The 19732-nt window shown below is 39.5% G+C and overlaps 1 protein-coding gene across 2 annotated transcripts in view; it reads left to right on the top strand.

The window, feature by feature from the left end:
- Positions 1 to 12376, top strand: part of SLC41A2 (solute carrier family 41 member 2) — a 101963-nt gene extending 89587 nt beyond the window's left edge. For both annotated transcript variants that reach the window (XM_030544745.1, XM_030544737.1), the window contains one exon: positions 9646 to 12376. In XM_030544745.1, coding sequence (XP_030400605.1) covers positions 9646 to 9831 — 186 coding nt within the window. In that variant the 3' untranslated portion in view covers positions 9832 to 12376. The remainder of the gene's footprint in view (positions 1 to 9645) is intronic.
- The last annotated feature ends 7356 nt before the right edge of the window (positions 12377 to 19732 follow it).

Raw genomic sequence — 19732 nt, 5'->3', positions numbered from 1 at the left:
TGCATGTTCATTTTCATTATCTGAGTCAGATGCCTCCAGCACAAGGTTGGTTTTCTTTTTTGGTGGTTCGGGTTCTGTAGTTTCTGCATCAGAGTGTTGCTCTTTTAAGACTTCTGAAAACATGCTTGACACCTCATCCCTCTCAGATTTTGGAAGGCACTTCAGATTCTTAAACCTTGGGTCCGGTGCTGTAGCTATCATTAGAAATCTCACATTGGTACCTTTTTTGCATTTTGTCAAATCTGCAGTGAAAGTGTTCTTAAAATGAACAACGTGCTGGGTCATCATCCGAGATTGCTATAACAAGAAATGTATGTCAGAATGTCGGTAAAACAGAGCAGGGGACATACAATTTTCCCCCCAAGCAGTACAGTCACAAATTTAATTAACACATTATTTTTTTAATGAGTGTCATCAGCATGGAAGCATGTCCTCTGTAATGGTGGCCAAAGCATGAAGGGGCATACAAATGTTTAGCATATCTAGCAGGTAAATACCTTGCAATGCCGGCTACAAAAGTGCCATGAAAATGCCTGTTCTCACTTTCTGGCGACACTGTAATTAAGAAACAGGCAGCATTATCGCCTGTAAATGTAAACAAACTTGTTTGTCTTAGTGATTGGCTGAACAAGAAGAAGGACTGATTGGACTTATAGGCTCTGAAGTTTTACATTGTTTGTTTTGTTTTTGAGGGCAGTTATGTAACAACAAAAAATATACATTTGTAAGTTGCACTTTCAAGACAAAGAGATTGCACTACAGGACTTGTATGAGATCAGTTGAAAAATACAATTTCTTTTATCATTTTTACAGTGCAAATATTTGTAATCAAAAGTAATATACACTTTGATTTCAATTACAATACAGACTACAATATATTTGAAAATGTAGAAAAACATCCAAAATACTTAAGCATTTCAATTTATATTCTATTGTTTAACAGTGCGATTAAACCTGCAATTATTTTTTTTAGTTAATCACGTGAGTTAACTGCAATTACTCGACAGCCCTAGTTTACATAAATATAAATTAGCATTGATATAGATTTAGTTATTACTAATCAATAGTACGTTATGAGTACTAACAGAAAAACTCGTAGAAAGACACGGAATGAATTTACAATCACTTTTTAAACATAACCATTGACCTCTGTAAATACTGGTTTTGATTTTGAAAATAGTGTGAACTGGTCAGTATTATGGACTAACGATCATTTTTATAAACAAAGCTGTTTTGATTTTCAAAAGATGAAAAAAAACCAGCAAACAACTTTGTTTTGTTCCTCTAACTGTAAATGTACCTTGTCTTTTAAACTAAATGAATGATTTGGATCTATTGCTTGAAATCTTGGCTCTGTTGAAGTCAATGGCAAAACTTCTGCTAACGTCAGTGGGGTCAATATTTCAATTATTTTATTTACATTACATCTGAGAAAAAAAGTATACCACTTTGCATGTGGGGATGTTTTTGTAATGAGTTTGAGTGTAAAATCTCAGAAATAGTTTTATAATATAAAGCCTGGCACATACTTATCTATGGCACCATTCTCAGGTAATGCACGATAAGTACTGTAATTATGCCTACACTATGTACAAATACCTACTGAAACCTATACATTACTTCATTTTATGAAAAATACAAATAATACAGCATATCTTGTCTGGGCAAACAACTGTATATTGCTGAAAATCAAACATGACAGCAGACTGATTTAAACATGGCTTGGGTTTGTTGTGTATTGTTGAGGGGGAACATATATGTTTTCTGAAAACTATACAAAGCCAAGCTTTTGATACTTTCTTCATGAAAATACAGTCTGGCTATGGATCAACAATGCATTTCTGACTGAATAGCTCAGGGACATGCAAAAGGGGGGCAAGCAAGGGTACAGGGTTCCCCCTCCCCCAATAATTGGCACAGAATTCCTCCAGGGCCGCGGCAGGGAGAGAGAGTGAGCTCCTCTGGCCCTGGCTGGAGGAGCGCTCTCTCTCTCCCCTCCACGGCCCCAGGGCCAGAGGAGCTCTGTGACCCCACCACACCCAAGTATTTGTGAATACATTTATTGAGAGGGCTCCACAGTGCATGGATTTTCACTGAAATGGTGAGTGCACTGCTGTTTATTTCTATGCATATAACGTACGTGCGTGTGTTGATACGGTTTAAAACAGGAGTCGGCAACCTTTGGCACATGGACCGTCAAGGTAATCCGCTAGCGGGCCATGAGACATTTTGTTTACGTTGACCATCTGCAGGCACAGCTCCTCGCAGCAGCCAGGAGTGGCGAACCGCGGCCACTGGGAGCTGCGGGGGGCCATGCTTGCGGACTGTCAACGTAAACAAAATGTCTCGCGGCCCGCCAGCGGATTACCCTGATGGGCCGCGTGCCAACGGTTGCCGAACCCAGGTTTAATGTGTATACTATCTGTTTGTTTAACATGCCCCTCCAAAAGTGGTCAAATTTAAATTCCTGCACATGCCCCTGGAATAGCCATATGGTCGTCACTCTCTTTTTTTGAGGCACAGCGTGCTTTAACTATTTGCAGCTAGGCATAAAGAATAAGGTTCATTTTCAGCCTTGTCATGCAGCAATAAAATGAAGGCAAAACTGGAATAATGAAACCATCAGTCTTACAGCAAGCTGCTTTGAACATTCAAAGGCTGCCTCTGTGCTTCAGGTTCCTGCTGAGCCAATAAAGAGCCCTCTGAGGAATTTTCACACCTACCAACCAAATCTCAGCGTGCAGCTGTGTTATGGACTCTGGAAATAAACAAGTAATGGGAAACTCTAGAAGCCATCACGCAGTAAATTTGCCGTGATAAAATACAATTACTCGTATCAGTAAAAATCAGAACAGTATTCTTGTGGAGTGACATACTTTGAACATTCCAGAGTAGTTTTCTATTTGACTGCAAACTGGAGAATTCAGTGGTGTTTTGATGACTTATTTCTTTACCATTAAAAGGTGTCTTGGGTGCTACAATAGCCTGAGGCCATAAAGAACCTTATTTTTATCATTTGGGAATGTTTACTAATGGCCCTATACTATACTATTTATACAGAGGGGAAAAATACCTCATGAAGTTCAATGCAGGTTTTGTCTGAATAAGGATAATAGGTTTATATGGAAAGAGAGTATTGCTGAATTTTAAAGACTGCTTTTTATATTATCCAAAGTTGACTTCCAAAATCTACAGCATGTACCGATACCAGAGGTTCTCATGATTCAAGAAAATGTTAAAATAAACGCCCAATCCTGGCCCTGCTTCTGCCAACTTTGTGCCACAAAGGAGCAGGAAAGGCAGTTGAGGATTCCAGGTTTACACTGATATAAAGGTGTTGGCACATAAAGTTGCACTGGTTTAACTAAATTGATTTGAAAACATACCTTTAGTTAAACCAGTGTTAAACCAGTGCAACTCAGTGTTTAGAGCAGGCCTTAGTTTTTGTATATCAAGGTTTTTATACCATACTTATCTAGGTACTCGGATACCATGGTGATAAGCACTTTAGATAGATATCATGTAATTATGCATGTTGCTTAGTTACAGTTTAAGAATTTTAAGGCCTAATCCTAGCAAACCTGGGGATCATCAAAGCACAAAGTAGTCTTAAGCAATGCCTCCTTTTTCTTGGCCTTGCTCCCAACACATCTTCTGTGCTGGGATTGAGGGGAGGAAGAGGCACATAGAGCTGGTTATGCTGTCAGTGCCACTTAGAGATTTGCCAGTATTTATCTTGGTTTAGCTTATGCCTGTAAATTTACAGGTGCATGTTAAACTGATATTATAACCAGTTTTAAACAGATATGATTATCCATACACTGAGTCACACCAGTTTTAACAAAATTAGTTTGATGCAACTTCGGTGTGTAGACCTAGCGTAAGTGTGTTTACGTATCAATTTGTTTACCATTTTGAATTTCGTCCAGAAGTAAACAAGAAGCAAGTGGAATATACCCATGCTGGTGTCTGTTGCTTAAGAGGCAAGCTGTTGAATGATGAATGCATTGTAGCTTGTGCATTTGGTGTCCACATACACCCCCAAGCAGTGTGAATTGCACTTTTCTAATGTGGAAGTAATTGTGACATGGCTGACAGTGGCAAGGTCCTTCTTAGAGAAGAAAGGGGATAATATTCTTTTGGAGAGCCAGAGGTGGTAGAAATTCTTTCCATATTTGGTGGAGGCGGTGGATTGATTCCTCTGGTTATGACATGGAAAGAACCAGGACTGTTGACATGTCACCACCAGAGAAGATTGGTTTTTGTTTTGTTTTAAAAAGTAATGGAACAGTCTACTTTTTTGGAACAAGGAGGTATCTGCATCCAGCACCTATATTCTCTGAGTATTCAGGGCCTACTTTGCAAGTACTTTGAATGCAGAATTTTCATTGCAGTCAGTGGGAACTCCATGAATGGAGGCTTACAGAATGAGACCATTATAGGTACTTTACAGTTACCATTCAGACAAGGCCCCATAGAGATGCCATGGGGGGGGGAAAATCTGAGAAACATAATGTGGAATTAAAAATAATTTTAATCTCATCTGGGACCACAGACAACTAAAATGCTATAATCATAATCCTGTGGTTATAGCATGACATCACAGGTCAGAGTTATAGTTGTTTTCGTGCCTTAATTATGCATTTCTTATATTAAAATGTTTGGAGTTCTTAACTGTAAACTTAACTCTGAAGTCTCTGGTTTATAATAGTTGGTTTGGGGATAATTACTACATCCATCAAATCGATTTTACCCAATATGATACATACTCACGACCTTCATTCTACCTTTCTCTCAGAATTCATACATAATAGTAGAAATGAACATATTATCCAGTGCTTCACTCATGAAAAATATACACATGTATACAACCTCTATCCTGTTTTCTAGCGATAGCTAAATAAATTAGTAATGGGAAAATAAAACTGTATTTCATAATACATTATCACATTGAAACAAGAGTAAAATGAAAGCATGAGGCATAACAGCAGTGAATTTAGCACTAGCAGCAAGCCACAAGAAATGCTGCCAATACCCCTTCCCCATCAAAGAATCTTCAGCACTGTTAAAACTACTGAGTGGTATTGGCTCCAGACTCAAACTTATGGCTGAATGTTGAAGTGACCTGGATATTGAAATGATAGAACATTAGAACTATGTAGCTAAATTTTCCCATTCCTGTAGTTCAGTGTTGGCACTCTGATTACACATGCTACATCTATCTTCATGAAAGATATTTTAAAACATCTTATTTACATATAAATAAAATATAATGGATGTGCTTATAATATTGTGTGGTTATAAAATTTTTATCAGCATGAATTAATCTGGGTTTTATCATAATGGTAAAATCATAAGTCAGTCATGCAGGAAATCCTAAATTAATATACTGTACCAATAAAACCGTTATAGTATCCCACAACATACCATAATGTATTCTTTCTACACTACATAAAACAGGACATATATATTAGTAATGTTTAAGAGATTTTTTTTTAAATGTCGGGTTTTATTGGAAATATTTTTTGTTTCTTTCTGCTTGTGAAGCCAGGTGCCTTAATAACCATGAGTCCAACTGCAGAGGGCTCAGATAGTAAAGATATCTAAAAATTACCAAAAATCAGCTTTTTTATGTCTAAAATCAGAAACTGAAAGTTTATCCCTAGCCCTACAAAGATGAGAAGCAAATTCTAAGTCCCATTAAAAAAGAAGGAATATTTCTTTTTCTGTGGTATAATGCTCCCATTTCTAGCCCTGCAGAGAGTCATGAGATATTGAACTTCAAACATTAGGCACCTAGTTTTGAAAATATAGTTTTGTTATATACACATATTTACTATTTACTTCATGACTTTCCATGATTAGTACAGTGTGTAGGCTGAACAAGATTTGTTTTCTCAACAGTCTCTTTTTGCCACTTCCATTATACTGTTTTCCACTGTTCTCTGACCTCAGCTGCCAATATGTTTTTATCAAACTGAGTTTTACCAACACCATCATACTTGCTAACTTTACATACTGCTTTTTGTGACACTAAATACAAAAGCCTTCCTGAAGTCCAGGCTGATTATGTCGTCTGTTTCATTGAATATTAGGGTTGGAGGGGACCTCAGGAGGTCATCTAGTCCAACCCCCAGCTCAAAGCGTGGGGGTTGGACTAAATCATCCCAGCCAGGGCTTTGTCAAGCCTGACCTTAAAAACCTCTAAGGAAGGAGATTCCACCACCTCCCTAGGTAACTTATTCCAGTGTTTCAACACCCTCTTAGTGAAAATTTTTTTCCTAATATCCAACCTAAACCTCCCCTACTGCAACTTGAGACCATTACTTCTTCTGTCACTTCTGTCAATTTCTTTTGTCAGTCACATCAAGAAATTAATCCAGTTAATTCATCCTGACCTTCCTTTTAAAATGTCAATATTTCATTCTTTAACCAGTCTGCTTCTTTCCAAGTATTATCCTGTCTTTTCCCTGATCAATGACTGTAGAGTCTCTCAGTTCTGAGGACAGTCCTTTTATGTATGCAGCTACTCAGTTATTTCTTTGACCTTTCTGAAACACAGTGGTCAATTTATCCTCCCTTTAAGTCTTGTAGAAATCAAGGACTACTTTTCTCCCAAACCTACACCAGCCAGATATTTTAGAAATGGAAATATATAGGCACAATTTGGAGTTTTAAGTCTTTAATTTTAAAAATGTCACATTCTGCACTACATTTTACTATGTACAGTATTTCTAATTAATCGTATCTCTTTTCAGAGCAAGTAATAATATTGTTCTTTAAAAGAGTTTTCGCATCATTAGATTGATAAACCTGTATAACTATTGTCTATTTAAGTTACGGAGTCTGCTATGTAGGGCCTGTAAGGGAATGTTTATGCACAGTATCTCTATATAGAGACCTTTTTTGTCTGTGTTGGAAGAAGGAGCTGACTGAAAGAATCTGACATAATCTTCCAAAGAAAACATCTGCTTTTAAATATATTTGTTTGGATTCCAGTAAGCACACCTAGCACATGCATAATTAGCTTAAACTACAGAGTTGCCTATTCAGAAGATGTGTTTATCTAAATAAGTTATGCATATTTCATAAAGAGAAAATAGGGAGAGTGTTTGGCAATTTCTTTAAAAATCCACAAGTTTAGATTTAAAATATGCTTTGGTAGTATAAAGCATTAATTCTTTAATTTTTAAAAAATGAAGTGCTGAGAGGAAGTTTTGTAATGTATTTAATCATTTTAGTATATTTAATGTATTTTCTAAACTTGGCTTTAATCTAGAGATCATTTTAAAAAAATCTTATGAGCACTGAAAATGTTCTAGCAACTGATAGCATTTTGAAAAATAATGTATGCATTTAGTTTTAAATTTTCTAATTTAAAGAATACATTCATTCGGATCTTAATTTTTGACTTTTATCATTTTTGTATTACCGGTACATATATTTTCTTTGATGTATATAGTAAATCTTTTTCTGTATGTTAGTAAGATAAGAACTATCCTTAATTCAGACCTCAAGTTATAAATCATAATTCCTGAAGACCTGACTAGCTAAAAAGACATTGTGGTGTATGAACATTTATTTCAGCCTAGGCAGTCCCATCCAAAGAGACAAGAAGAGATGGAGACTCAGTTAGTATGCTTTTCCCACCACTCATGCCATGCCACATAATTGAAGGGAACCAGAAACTCTTATACAGCTGTGGAATATTCAGAAATGAATCCCTACTAGTACTGGATTACTAGTCACACATACCTTCAGCATTAAATTAATATTTCTTAGGTGTTGAGATAGTCACAGCTGGGAATAAAGTCTTTAACACAGCACTTTGAACCAAATTCAGACCTGGTGTAAAAGTGCAGATCTCACAGTGCCCATGGGAATTGGGCCTGGGTTGAAATTGATACTTCATGGTTTCTAGGCCATTTACATTGCTTCCTACTGTCCGAATGAAATGTTAGATCACATCTTTCTAGTTGTTACAAAGATGTGATCTAACCAAGTGCTCCTGTGCATCACACTAAACTTCAATTTATTCAGCACTGCTCCCCTAAAGCCAATCTCCCTACTTACTCTCTCAATTTCAATCAAATTATGCCTTGTCGCATTTGGTTATTTTTATATTAATTAACCTCAAAACTTCATTGTTTCTTATATTTTTGTATTGAAAATATAATTGCACTGTAGGACAAAGTATCGGAAAGAGCACTAGTGGTGTGGACACCAGGGAGACAGCTTTGGTTATTGGAAACCAGGAGGTAGTTGAGACTTTACGTACTGGGGAGAAGATGCATCTTGTCTTTTCTTCTAAAGGGCATATCAAGCGAGGTCCCACAGCAATCAGTTCTGGGGCCAGTTCTGTTCAATATCTTCATCAGTGATTTAGATAATGGCATAGAGAGTACACTTAAAGTTGGCAGAGGATACCAAGTTAGTGGGAGTTGCAAGTGCTTTGGAGAATAGGATTAAAATTCAAAATGATCTGGACAAACTGGAGAAATGGTCTGAAGTAAATGGGCTGAAATTCAATAAGGACAAATGCAAAGTACTCCAGTCAGGAAGGAACAATCCGTTGCACATATACAAAATGAGAAATGACTGCCTAGGAAGTAGTACTGTGGAAAGGGATCTGGGGTCATATAGATCACAAGCTAAATACAAGTTAACTGTGTAACCCTGTTACAAAAAAAAGCAAACATCATTCTGGGATGTATTAGCAAGGGTGTTGTAAGTAATACATGGGAAGCAATTCTTCCACTTTTCCCCATGCTGATTAGGCCTCAGCTGGCGTATTGTGTCCAGTTCTGGGTGCATTTCAGGAAAGATGTGGACAAATTGGAGAAAGTCCAGAGAAGAGCAACAAAAAATGATTAATGGTCTAGAAAAGATGACCTGTGAAGGAAGATGGAAAAAAAATGAGTTTGTTTAGTCTGGAGAAGAGAAGACTGAGGGAGGACATAACAGTTTTCAAGTACATAAAAGATTGTTACAAAGAAGAGGGAAATAAATTGTTCTCATTAGCCTCAGGCTAGGACCAAAAAGCAATGGGCTTAAATTGAAGCAAGGATGGTTTAGGTTGGATATTAGGAAAAAATTCCTGTCAGGGTAGTTAAGCACTGAAATAAATTGCCTAGGGAGGCTGTGGAATCTCCGTCATTGGAGATTTTTAAGAGCAAGTTAGATAAACACCTGTCAGGGATGGTCTAGATAATACTTATAAGCACAGGGGACTGGACTAGATGACCTCTCGATGCCCCTTCCAGGCCTATAATTCTGATATTCCACCCTTTTAGGCAAGGGTGAAAGTGATCTTGAGTTTGTGGGGAGAGGGGTTTGAATTCCTCATTCCCCACAACAGCAAGGCACTAACTGCCCCAGTTCACCCAGTGTCTACAATTACACCCACCAATATACACACAGTATGACTTTCAGAGTTGCTGAGCATCCCCCACCTCCGGCTGAAGTTCAGTGGGCATCCCAGATGCTCAGCACATCTTAGAAATCAGGCCTGTTAGCTTAATGTTTCTGCTAAAATAATCAGCAGTGAAATGGATCAATGTTAACATTTAGGGTGGGATTTTCAGAACTGCTCTAATTCCACGCCCACTGATTTTGGATTATCTTTTGTTTAATGTTCTGCCATAGGTGTTTACTTTGTTATGGATTGCTGACTGGATGGTGCACCACTTCTGGAAAAAAGGAAAAGATCCTGACAGTTTTTCTATCCCTTACCTTACTGCGTTGGGAGATCTGCTTGGAACTGCCTTATTAGCTATGAGTTTTCACTTCCTGTGGCTCATTGGTGATAGAGATGGGGATGTTGGAGACTAATCATTCAGATGGATATATTGTTCCCAGTAGATTCAGAAGAAAAATAGGAGACAACTGCTTACCATTCCAGTCGAAGGATTTCAAAACGATTATTCAATTTAGTATGGGTAATTAAGGTGGCACAGATATTAAATGGCCTTAATTTTTTTTTAATGAAAGGTGGAACAGAAAGGATTTTATCTGATTTTTACCCTGAAAGTGAGGACTGTTGCCAGTTGAAAACATCTGACCAGATACAATGAAGTGTAGGCTGATTGTTTGACAAGTGTTTTGTATTAGGAAAAAAATGGAGCATTTAAAAAAGGAAAATCATGGGATATCATTTAAACCAGAGCTGTCTTTAACTGACAATAAATGAAAAGTAAAGAAGGGAGATTAAAACAGATCAGTGGCTTATCTTGTCTTTTTTAGCCCTCACAAATTGGGTATATACTTCAAATCACAATGCACAAAGGGTTCATTGAGTCAAAATAATTTCCTTCTCACAGACACGACTACTTAATTGATTATGTGTCTTTGCCATTTTTAGTATTTCTCCAGTTGCCACAGGCTGTACATCAAGAATAATAATTATTGTAATGATTTGGGCCCTACCTTCAGCCATTTTGACACATGCTTAACTTTACGCACATTAGAGGAACTACTTGCATGTACTGTTACGCTTTTCGAGAAGGATTTGCATGATTGGGCCCTACCACAGTGTAACAAGAGAACTGCAACCTCCTTCTTTTGCCCTTGGTATCTATCTAAATCAATTGTGTAAGCCAGGGGTTCTCAAACTTCGTTGCACCATGACCCCCTTCTGACAACAAAAATTACAACACGATCCCAGGAGGGGGGACGGAAGCCTGAGCCCACCTGAGCTGCCCTGGGTAAGGGGGCCAATTCCAAAGCCCCAGGGGGGCCTGTAACCTGAGCCCTGCCACCCAGGGCTGAAGTCCTCAGGCTTGGGCTTTGACCCAGGTGGTGGGACTTGGGCTTTGACCTTGGCCAGTGGGGCTCAGGCTTTGGCTTTGGCCCTGAGCCCCAGCAAGTCTAATGCCAGCCCTGGCAACCCCATTAAAACAGGGTTGTGACCACCTTGGGGTCCTGACCCACAGTTTGAGAACCACTGGTATAAGCAAACACATTTAGCATGATGCTGCATTGATCTATATTAACGATGATAAGCTAGAATGAAGCTAGTTTTCTGTTGAAAAATGTACTTTTAGTTGGCAACTGGAGAGGCTTCTAGTATTAATATTAAAAGTACTGTCATGCATTGACATTTATTATGTACTTTAAGGTTGTGTCATTGTTCCCATTATAATAATCAGTTTTCAGGTGTTTCAGTTGTAAATATTTGCCCCAATCAAACTTGGGGTGTATAAGATTGTGTTGCTTCTTAGACTTTTTTAAAATTTATTTGGACTTTTTGAAAGTTTATGTAAACTTTCAAAAATATAGGGCCAGAGCGTACCATCAACTTTTAAGCGAAATCTCCATTGTTGTTAATAAGGATTTCTGTTTAAAAGCTGTGGCAGAATATGGCCTATAGAGAAAGAAATTACTAGCTGAATGCTTTCTTATATTTGTTTAACTCAAAGCTTAAAACATTAAGTTTGGCAAGTGATTAGTCTAATTAGCAATTTGAAAAAATACATTAAATTGTACAGATATATTTTGAAAATTGGCTACAATTCATGCACAGCAAATGTTTCTAAAATTTAAAATCATGGAGGACATCCTAAATACATAATTGCACGAATCATTCTGGTTAACTGTGTAAATACTATAACCAAAACTTCAAATTTGGAGACTTAAAATTAGACACCTAAATCCATATTAGACTCCCAAATTAGACTCTTAAGTCAGCCTATATCCTTATCCTGCAAACATTTATGTGTGTGATTTTATGCATATGAGCAGTCTCTCTGAATTTAATGAGACTACTCAAAATTCATAAAGTTACATTTGCACATAAGTTTTTACAGAATTGGGGCATTAGACACTTAAAAAGTTGACCTTACTTGCAAAAAGCTGCTGAGCATCCTCATCTCCATTGAAAAACAGGGTGTTTGCAAGTCCAGAAAAAAAAGGCCAGGTCCTTGGGTGCCTAGATATGGATTTAGATGCCTAACTTTAGGCACCCTCATTTAAAAATTTTTACTTGAGCGTTTTCTTAAAATTATGACTACCTAGTTGACAGATTGGAAAGGATCATAAACCTGTTATGTCTTCTACTTATGTGAGGTAAAGATGAATATCACTTTAAGTTCCCTGACTTGATAGTTTTGTATTCATGTTATTTAAATTAGTTTATTGTAATGTATATTGTGAGAAATACTATAAATTGTTTAAAAATGGGATGGTTATAATTCACTTTTTGTTTGACTTCTTTAAAATGCTGTTTTTATTCTGTGCTATAGACCTAGAAATAATTACAGAATTTAATTCTGGTGGAACTACCTTGTTGAACTACATTGTCACGGCAAACTTTTTTATTGGAGGAATTTCTGGATTTTAAAATCCTAATAAATGAACTGCAAAGCTCTTTAAACAATAAAAAAAGTTTCTTCACTGCATTGAAATACCTAAGTGAACAGTACTTATATAATGTATGTTTGTATTGTAGTATTTATTGTTTGCTGATGTACTAAGTGTTTTCCAGACAAACAAGAAGGAATGATCCCTGCCCTGAAGAGTACACAATCTAGGGAGACACAGAGAAGGTATGTGTACACTGTAGCAGGGAGTGAGCTTCCCAGTCTGGGGGGACAGCCCTATGGCTAAAAACAGCAGTGTAAGCATTGCAGCTGTCTTTCAAGTAGAGGGGGTTGGGTGATGAGGTGGGGTGTTCAGGTCAGAAGCAGTGAATGAACTTGTGGGGAGGGGAGCGTTGGAACAAGATGGTAGAGGAACTCGAGCATGAAGGCAATGAACAGGGAAACTAGAGGGATGTGAAGCAGAATTGAGAGACAGAGGAAGTCTAGGTATATTGAGGGGGAAATGGGATATTGGGGTGACAGAGCAACATGAGTATCTTGTGGAGGCAGTGAGTGTAAGGTCCAGAGAGACATTAGATGAGGCAGTGCCAGGGAGCAACAAAACCCTTTGTGTAACAAACAAAATGCAGATATTTGCAGAAGAAGAAAAGTCTGGGGGGATAAATGGTGGGACCCAATGCACTGTTTTCAAGAAAGGAAAAGGGAATGGACTTGGAAGGGAAGACAGATGGAAGAGGAGAGAATGAGGGCATTGGGGGAGGAAGAGAGAGTGGGGAATTTGGAGGGAGCATGAAGGGTATAGGATGAGATGGTAATGGGGGGATAGATGGTGAGGAAAATGAGGGCTTTAGGGAGAAAGGGAGGGGAGAGTGAAGGGTTAAGAGGTTTGTGCTGAGAGGGAGGAAAAGTTGGAGATCTGGAAGCAAGAGAGGGGGAGGACATGATTGTAGTGAATGGGAAGATTTATGAAGCCGGTGGGATGGGTTAAAACAATATATAGTGTGGGGGCCTCAGGCAAGCTTGTGGTAGTTTTCAGAAAGAATCTTTATCCCCATATGCTGCTGCATGGAGACAGTATGGAAGAAGAAACAAAGGAGTTGTCAGGGTCCATACCATCCTTCATCCACCCGGGGACCATACGCATGAGGTCCAATTTTGATTCTGGCATTGTTGAATTCAGCTCCGCAGTACCCCACTGTTACAGGCCCAGTTGGCCACTCACTAAGCTGCTGTGAGGGAACACAGCCACTGGGTCCACAGGTGTTTTAGGCTTTCGGAGCCAGAATGGAGCACACCCATTGCCTCACTCTGGGGATCAGTGGGCACAATCTAGGGGTACAGACATTGTCTAGCAGCCTTTCCTGAAGGCTGGAACTCACTGTCCTGCTCCCTAGTCTCTGGACTAAGTGTTGGCCCTTCAGACTCTCCCATGTCTTACACACACCCTCTTTTGGAATCCCACTGAAGGTGAACTCTCTCAGAAAGCATGTGGTAGTTGCAAAGCATTTTTGTGCTATATGCTGCATCAGCTGCGAACACCATTGTTCTACTTGAAGTCACAGCTATTTCTAACTGCAGAGATTGCTGTCCTAGCAAGTTGAAGTGGTGGTATCAGTTGTGTGGTAAGCCTCAGTCAAACAAGTAAGTCCCCTCTGGTTTTCTTTTTCATAAGGCACTAGATTCCCCTTCCGGGTGTCTGTATTTATTCAGACTCTACTGACTCAGCTAAAACCCAGTATCGGTGAGCCATACATTTTACTCTGCTAAATCAAATGAGATGAAATTTTGTGTCAGTATCCTCCTGATCAAGCTATTTTTTTAAATTCAAATGAACTTTCATATCCACTGATCAGTTATCAGGACCTATTTGTTTCTGCTGACAGGGTCAGAAGCACAGCTGCCCACTCTCAGCCTAATAAACCTGAGATGGGAGGAACACAGCTGTATTTCCTTAACCACTCCCAGTGGTGTGCACATTTTCTGTATATTTAAGTTATTCTTAGTTTAAGAAATAGGTAGATGAGTGCTGAACTGATGTGAGTATCACTTGGAGCTTTGAAAGGGCTGAACTCTTGTGTCACACAACAGAATCTTGAACTCTGCTAATCTTGGTAAGTAAAGGGAAAATATTTTGTTTTTCAATGTATTTATCTATAGTTTTACACACAAAATTAAAATCAAAGTAGGTTATTATAGGGAGGGTTACTTTTTTGAAAAGCTTATCCTTAAATACTTTTCAGGCTTTGAATTGCTATTGTTCACCTTATGATAACAGTGTGAACTTTGTAATCATCTAGTTAGATTAGTTCCATGTAGTGTGCTACACTGAGACAGATTTTATGTTTTGACTTAGTTGGAACAGCCATCTCCTTTTGCTATCCTAGGTATGGGCTTTGTTTTTACTTCATGATGTTTTGTTATATTCCCCCGATTTTCTCTTCCAAATTGATGATAAAATATTGGCCTGTCTTTTGAAGTTGAGTATTTAAAAATATGAAAAAAGTGATTTTTTTGCTTTTCATGTCACTTCACTACCTAGAACAAGCTGAGTCTCTACTACAAAGGATTAAAACTACCACCGTAGTGGAGCTTTGTAGGCTTGGGGCCCAGAATAGTAGCCAGTTTCTCAATTTAGGTGTATGTATTGTTCAGTCTAAATTCTGAAGATACTTGTATTAACTTAAATTAAATAAATGGGCTAGAAGTGTTAATGTAGTCCTGTCCACCGTCACTGTCCAAAATTCAACAGTGTTAAAGGTCCAGGGATTTGTATACGGAGATCCCACACCACTTAATGCTATGGCAAGCACACCATTAAAAATCCTTTACCTTTTATTAAGATACAAAAGAAGGAAACACAGTTAAAACGTTTGAAATGTAAAGCATTAAGCCTTTTATTTTAACATCCTTTTTTAGAGAAAAATTCTTGTTTGACAGTCCTCTATATGGAATCAAAGATAATAACAACTGTCCTTTTGGGTAAAAGACAATAAGTTAGTTGATGTGAACTGGAGCTGTTAAGGTCCAATCTTGCTTCATCTGAGGTGGTGTTTGTGTTCAGCTGGAGCTGGTAGGGGTGGTGATTTTGTCTGGATCCCTCTCTCTGGCCTGGTCTGGTCAGGACATCTTTCAGGATCAGGATGAGAGAGGCCAAGGGTCTCAGGGAACAGTGGGAGTGGCAGCAATGGTGATGAAGCTCGCTCCAGTAGCCTTAGTCAGTTCTTCCCTTCCTTCTCCCCCAAATTGTCTTTAAGACCTCCAAAAGGGAGTGATGGATGGAATATCCAATTCCCTCATTATTTTGTCCACCAATTATGCCTAGTATCTGACACTCCAATTTTGGGTCATTTATTTCCAGTCCCATATCTTCTGGTTTTATCAGCCTTGATTTCCATATAGTCCTTGAACCATATCAGTAGGCCCTTTTTGCTTAGACTAATGCAGCTTTTCTGTCTCCTTTTCACATCAAGATTTATAGGGTATTGTGGTGCTTTATGGACTTTGACATACTTTGTACAGTTGAGCTCACAATTAGAGTAAATTTGTATCACAAACAGATAGTAACTGGTTCACTATACTTAACATTTTAAATACAGCATCTGGATGCATACATATGAGAACTCTGAAATGGAGTATTTAACATTGCTCTTACAAAGGAGAGAGAGCTAGTCACTGGAGGTAGGAAAATTGATATAGCACCAATGACTATATGGTTCAAAAACTACAGCAGTGGTTTTAGAAAACAGCAAGTGCTATGTATTTGTTAGTAATGCAAACTCTGTGGTGAAATGACTGCCGCTTTTTGCTGGTGTTATGTAACTGATGATTTTGTTTTTCATAAATGAGTGACTATTTTAATTTCTAAACAAAACTAGTGTTTGCTCTCCAAGTATCCTTTGATTAGCAGTTACATGTTCAGAAAGCTATAAATCACTCTTCTGCATTTATAAGTGGTGGGTACAAGATTTTAATCAGAATTGGTGCATTTCAGCATGAAGGGCTCTTACCTAATATTCCTAGAGATCTTTTCATTGATTTTAATGGGTGTTGGATCAGTCCAGTACTGTTCTGCACTGATGTTCTACTGTGAGATAAAAGTACTAAATACACTAAGATAATCACAGTTGTAGCACCAGATACAAGTGCAGTATGTGGAGGGGTATCTAAAATTCTGGATGAGTGTTCAAGATCTACAAAGGGGGCATGGGAGACCAAAAGGGTGAACATAGGATGAAACTGAGTGGAGTTTAGATGCTCTGCAATAGGGAATTTCACTTCCGCTTTCACTTTGCATCCTGCTGGCAGTCTCCTTTGTATGGAGGGGCGTGGAGTTTAGAATAAACCCTATTTATGCCCTGTAGAAGGGTGGGACCAGGGCTTAACCCTCCCTGAGGGCAGAGGGGAACCACACCAGCTCACTACACTCTGTCGGCCCGGGTCCTGTCCTTTGCTTCTGGGCTGAGCAACAATGCACGGTCACTTGGGCTCCAGCATCCTGCAGCAAGGCGGAGCGACCACACACAGTTAATTAGGAGCTCAGGCCTCCTGCGGCAAGCCTGAGCAACGGCCTACAGTCAGCTGGGAGCCCAGGCCCTTTGTCTCAGGGCTGAGCAGCAATATACAGTCACTTAGGAGCTCAGGCCTTCTACTGCAAGGCTGAGCAACAGTATACAGTTAGGTGGGGGCCGGGGGATCAGACCCTCTGCTGCAGGGCTGAGCAACCATATACAGTTAATTAGGGGCCAGCCCTAGGTTTGGGTGGGGCACCAAATGCAGTGGCAAAGCTCAGGCCCTTTTGGCTCAGGGCTGAGCAAACAGGCAGTCTAGAAGCCCAGGCCCTGGGGCAGGGCAGGACAACAAGCAGTTCAGGTGTATAAAGCCCAGGCCCTGGCTCAGGGCAGGGCAGCAAGTGGCTCAGGCCCCTCAGGAGGGGCTGAGCAAACAACCAGCCTGAATGGCCTCCTCAGGCCAGGGGGAGGGGGAGTCTGCCACCCTTGGAAGGGTGGCAGGGGGAATGCTCAGGATACTGGGTGTTGGGAACTCCAGGCCATTCCTCCGTGTATCGGGTGTAGGGTGGTTCAGGCAGCTCCTCTAGGTGCCAGGCATCAGGAAGCTCAGGCAGCTCCTCTGGGTACTGAGCGCGGGGTGGGGCGGGGCAGGTCAGGCCAGGCCAGGCCGGCCAGCGCTTCTCTGGGTACCAAGCACAGGGCAGGATGGGCCCAGCAGGAGCTCAGGCACCAGCATCTGTCCTCTCTAGCAGCCTCCTTCCAACTGAGTGCTGGGGCTGGGCTTTTATACTTCCTATCCCGCCCCTTGACTTCGGGGGGGGGGGGGGGCAGGTGAGGTGGCTCCGTCCACTGCTGCGCCTGTTCTGGCTTGTCCCTCTCTGGCACGGCGGGGAGTGAGGCCTCCTCACTACATGCCCCTTTTTGTGAATTTGGTCTTGTACTTGAAAATTAGTTCCTCCTTTATTTAACTTTCCCAAATCTATGTTAATGTGATTTCAGTGGTGGTTTTGTGGGGTGGGGGATATCCTCTGCAAGTGTTAATGGCACCAAGAACCTACAGTGATCTAGAGAGTTCAGAAAAATATTTTGCTTGGGAAAAATTTTTATTTAATGTTTTTGCTAGTGAAATGAGATCTTGAATGACATTCTTGGTAGATATGTAAGTAGTAACTGACTTTCCAATCTTTGTCTTGAAAAATTAAAATATAAATATCTATGTGCTGCACCACACATTCTGTTGTTGATCTGGGATCTTAAACAATTTTTATCTATTGCAACATCCTTTCAGTCTGTACTTGTCTATTTTGTATACATATCCTAACTGCTTGAGCCAAAATATGCAAACTGTCATGTGTCTTTAATACAATTGAAAATTGTTTAAATAATCTGGAGGTATTAGATGTTCCAAATGAGTGTGTACTTGGGAGGCAATCTGACTTCCTTTCATTCATTAGGCTATTTTCCCACTTCTTCTTCTTCGTCATCATCATTATTTGTATTCTGGTAGTGCCTGTAGACACCTAGTCATGTATCAGGACCCCACTGTGCTGAGGACTGTGGTGCAGACACACAAAAAATTGGTCCCTGCCCCAGAGAGCTTACATGTGCCACAATGTAAATATTGGACAGTAGAGATGGGGTTTTTTTAAATCCAATGTATTAAAATATTTTTAGTCTCCCAGCAAACTTTCGGAAGTACCTCCAATATTCATAGTCTATTCATTACCTGTTAAATGTCTTGTTACTTGTAATGGATAGGTATACTCTTAGCAGTGCTCATTAATAGTTATCTAGGTAAGTGTGTGTGTTTTATATTCCAAGATTTTTATCCTAAAGAAGCACATCTGCTCTATGTACTAAAGTTAGGAAATACATATCCCTGGGAAACAGGCATATCAAATTGTAAGGGTATGAGAGATCTTCTGTGATTTGAACTATAGCTATCAGGAACCACTCTCTGTTCAAATTACACACACTTTTAAAAAATTCCAGACAAAAGAGAGCCCTGAATAGAGCCTGAGGATATTTTATTTACTATTTGACAAGGCTACTAGAGTAACTGTCCCTCTGGTCTTGGCCTTTACTGTCCTTTTGAAATAATTAGTATTAAGTTGCATAGGAAGGAATGCACTAGGACATTTTTATGCAAATTATTGCTGAAAACCTCAACTGCATATAAAACAGCTAAAGGAAATCTAGCTGGTTACTAAGTGAAGTGTGAAGGAGCTGTCAGGGTTCCCTCGCCACTTAGAACTATGGGGTACAGACATGGGGACCCTCTAAGTTTATTTCTACCAGCTTAGGTTAAAAACTCCACAAGGCACAAATCCTTCCTTGTACCTTGGATTAGGTAACGCTGCCGCCATCACCAAATGATTTAAACAAACTTTTGGGGAGGGCCACTTGGAGCCCTACCTTCCCCAAATATCCCCCCAAGTCCCCACACCCCTTTTCTTGGGCAGGCTTGAGAATAATATCCTCACAACTTGGTACAGCTGAACACAGACACAAACCCTTGGATCTTAATGATGAAAAATCAATCAGGTTCTTAAGAATTTTAATTAAAGAAAAGGTAAAAGAATTACCTCTGTAAAATCAGGATGGTAAGTACTTTACAGAATAGCAAAAGACCTCAAAAACATAGGGGATCTCCCTCTAGGCAAAACCTTAAAGTTACAAATCCAGAGATAAACCTCCCTCTAGACAAGGAAAATCACAAGCCAAAATAAAAGTAATCTAATGCATTTTCTTCGCTTGTACTTACTAATGGAGTTGGATAGCTTGCTTTCTTGATCTATCTCCGGAAGCACACAGAACAAACAGACAAAAACACAGCCTTTTCCCCCTCCCCAGATTTGAAAATATCTTGTCCCCTTATTGGTCCTTTTGGTCAGATGCCTGAGCTTC

Source organism: Gopherus evgoodei, chromosome 1 (genome assembly GCF_007399415.2).
Source record: "Gopherus evgoodei ecotype Sinaloan lineage chromosome 1, rGopEvg1_v1.p, whole genome shotgun sequence".
Classification (NCBI taxonomy): Eukaryota; Metazoa; Chordata; order Testudines; family Testudinidae; genus Gopherus; species Gopherus evgoodei.
Note: the sequence above shows the minus strand (reverse complement) of the source record. Positions and strands in the feature narration are given on the sequence as shown.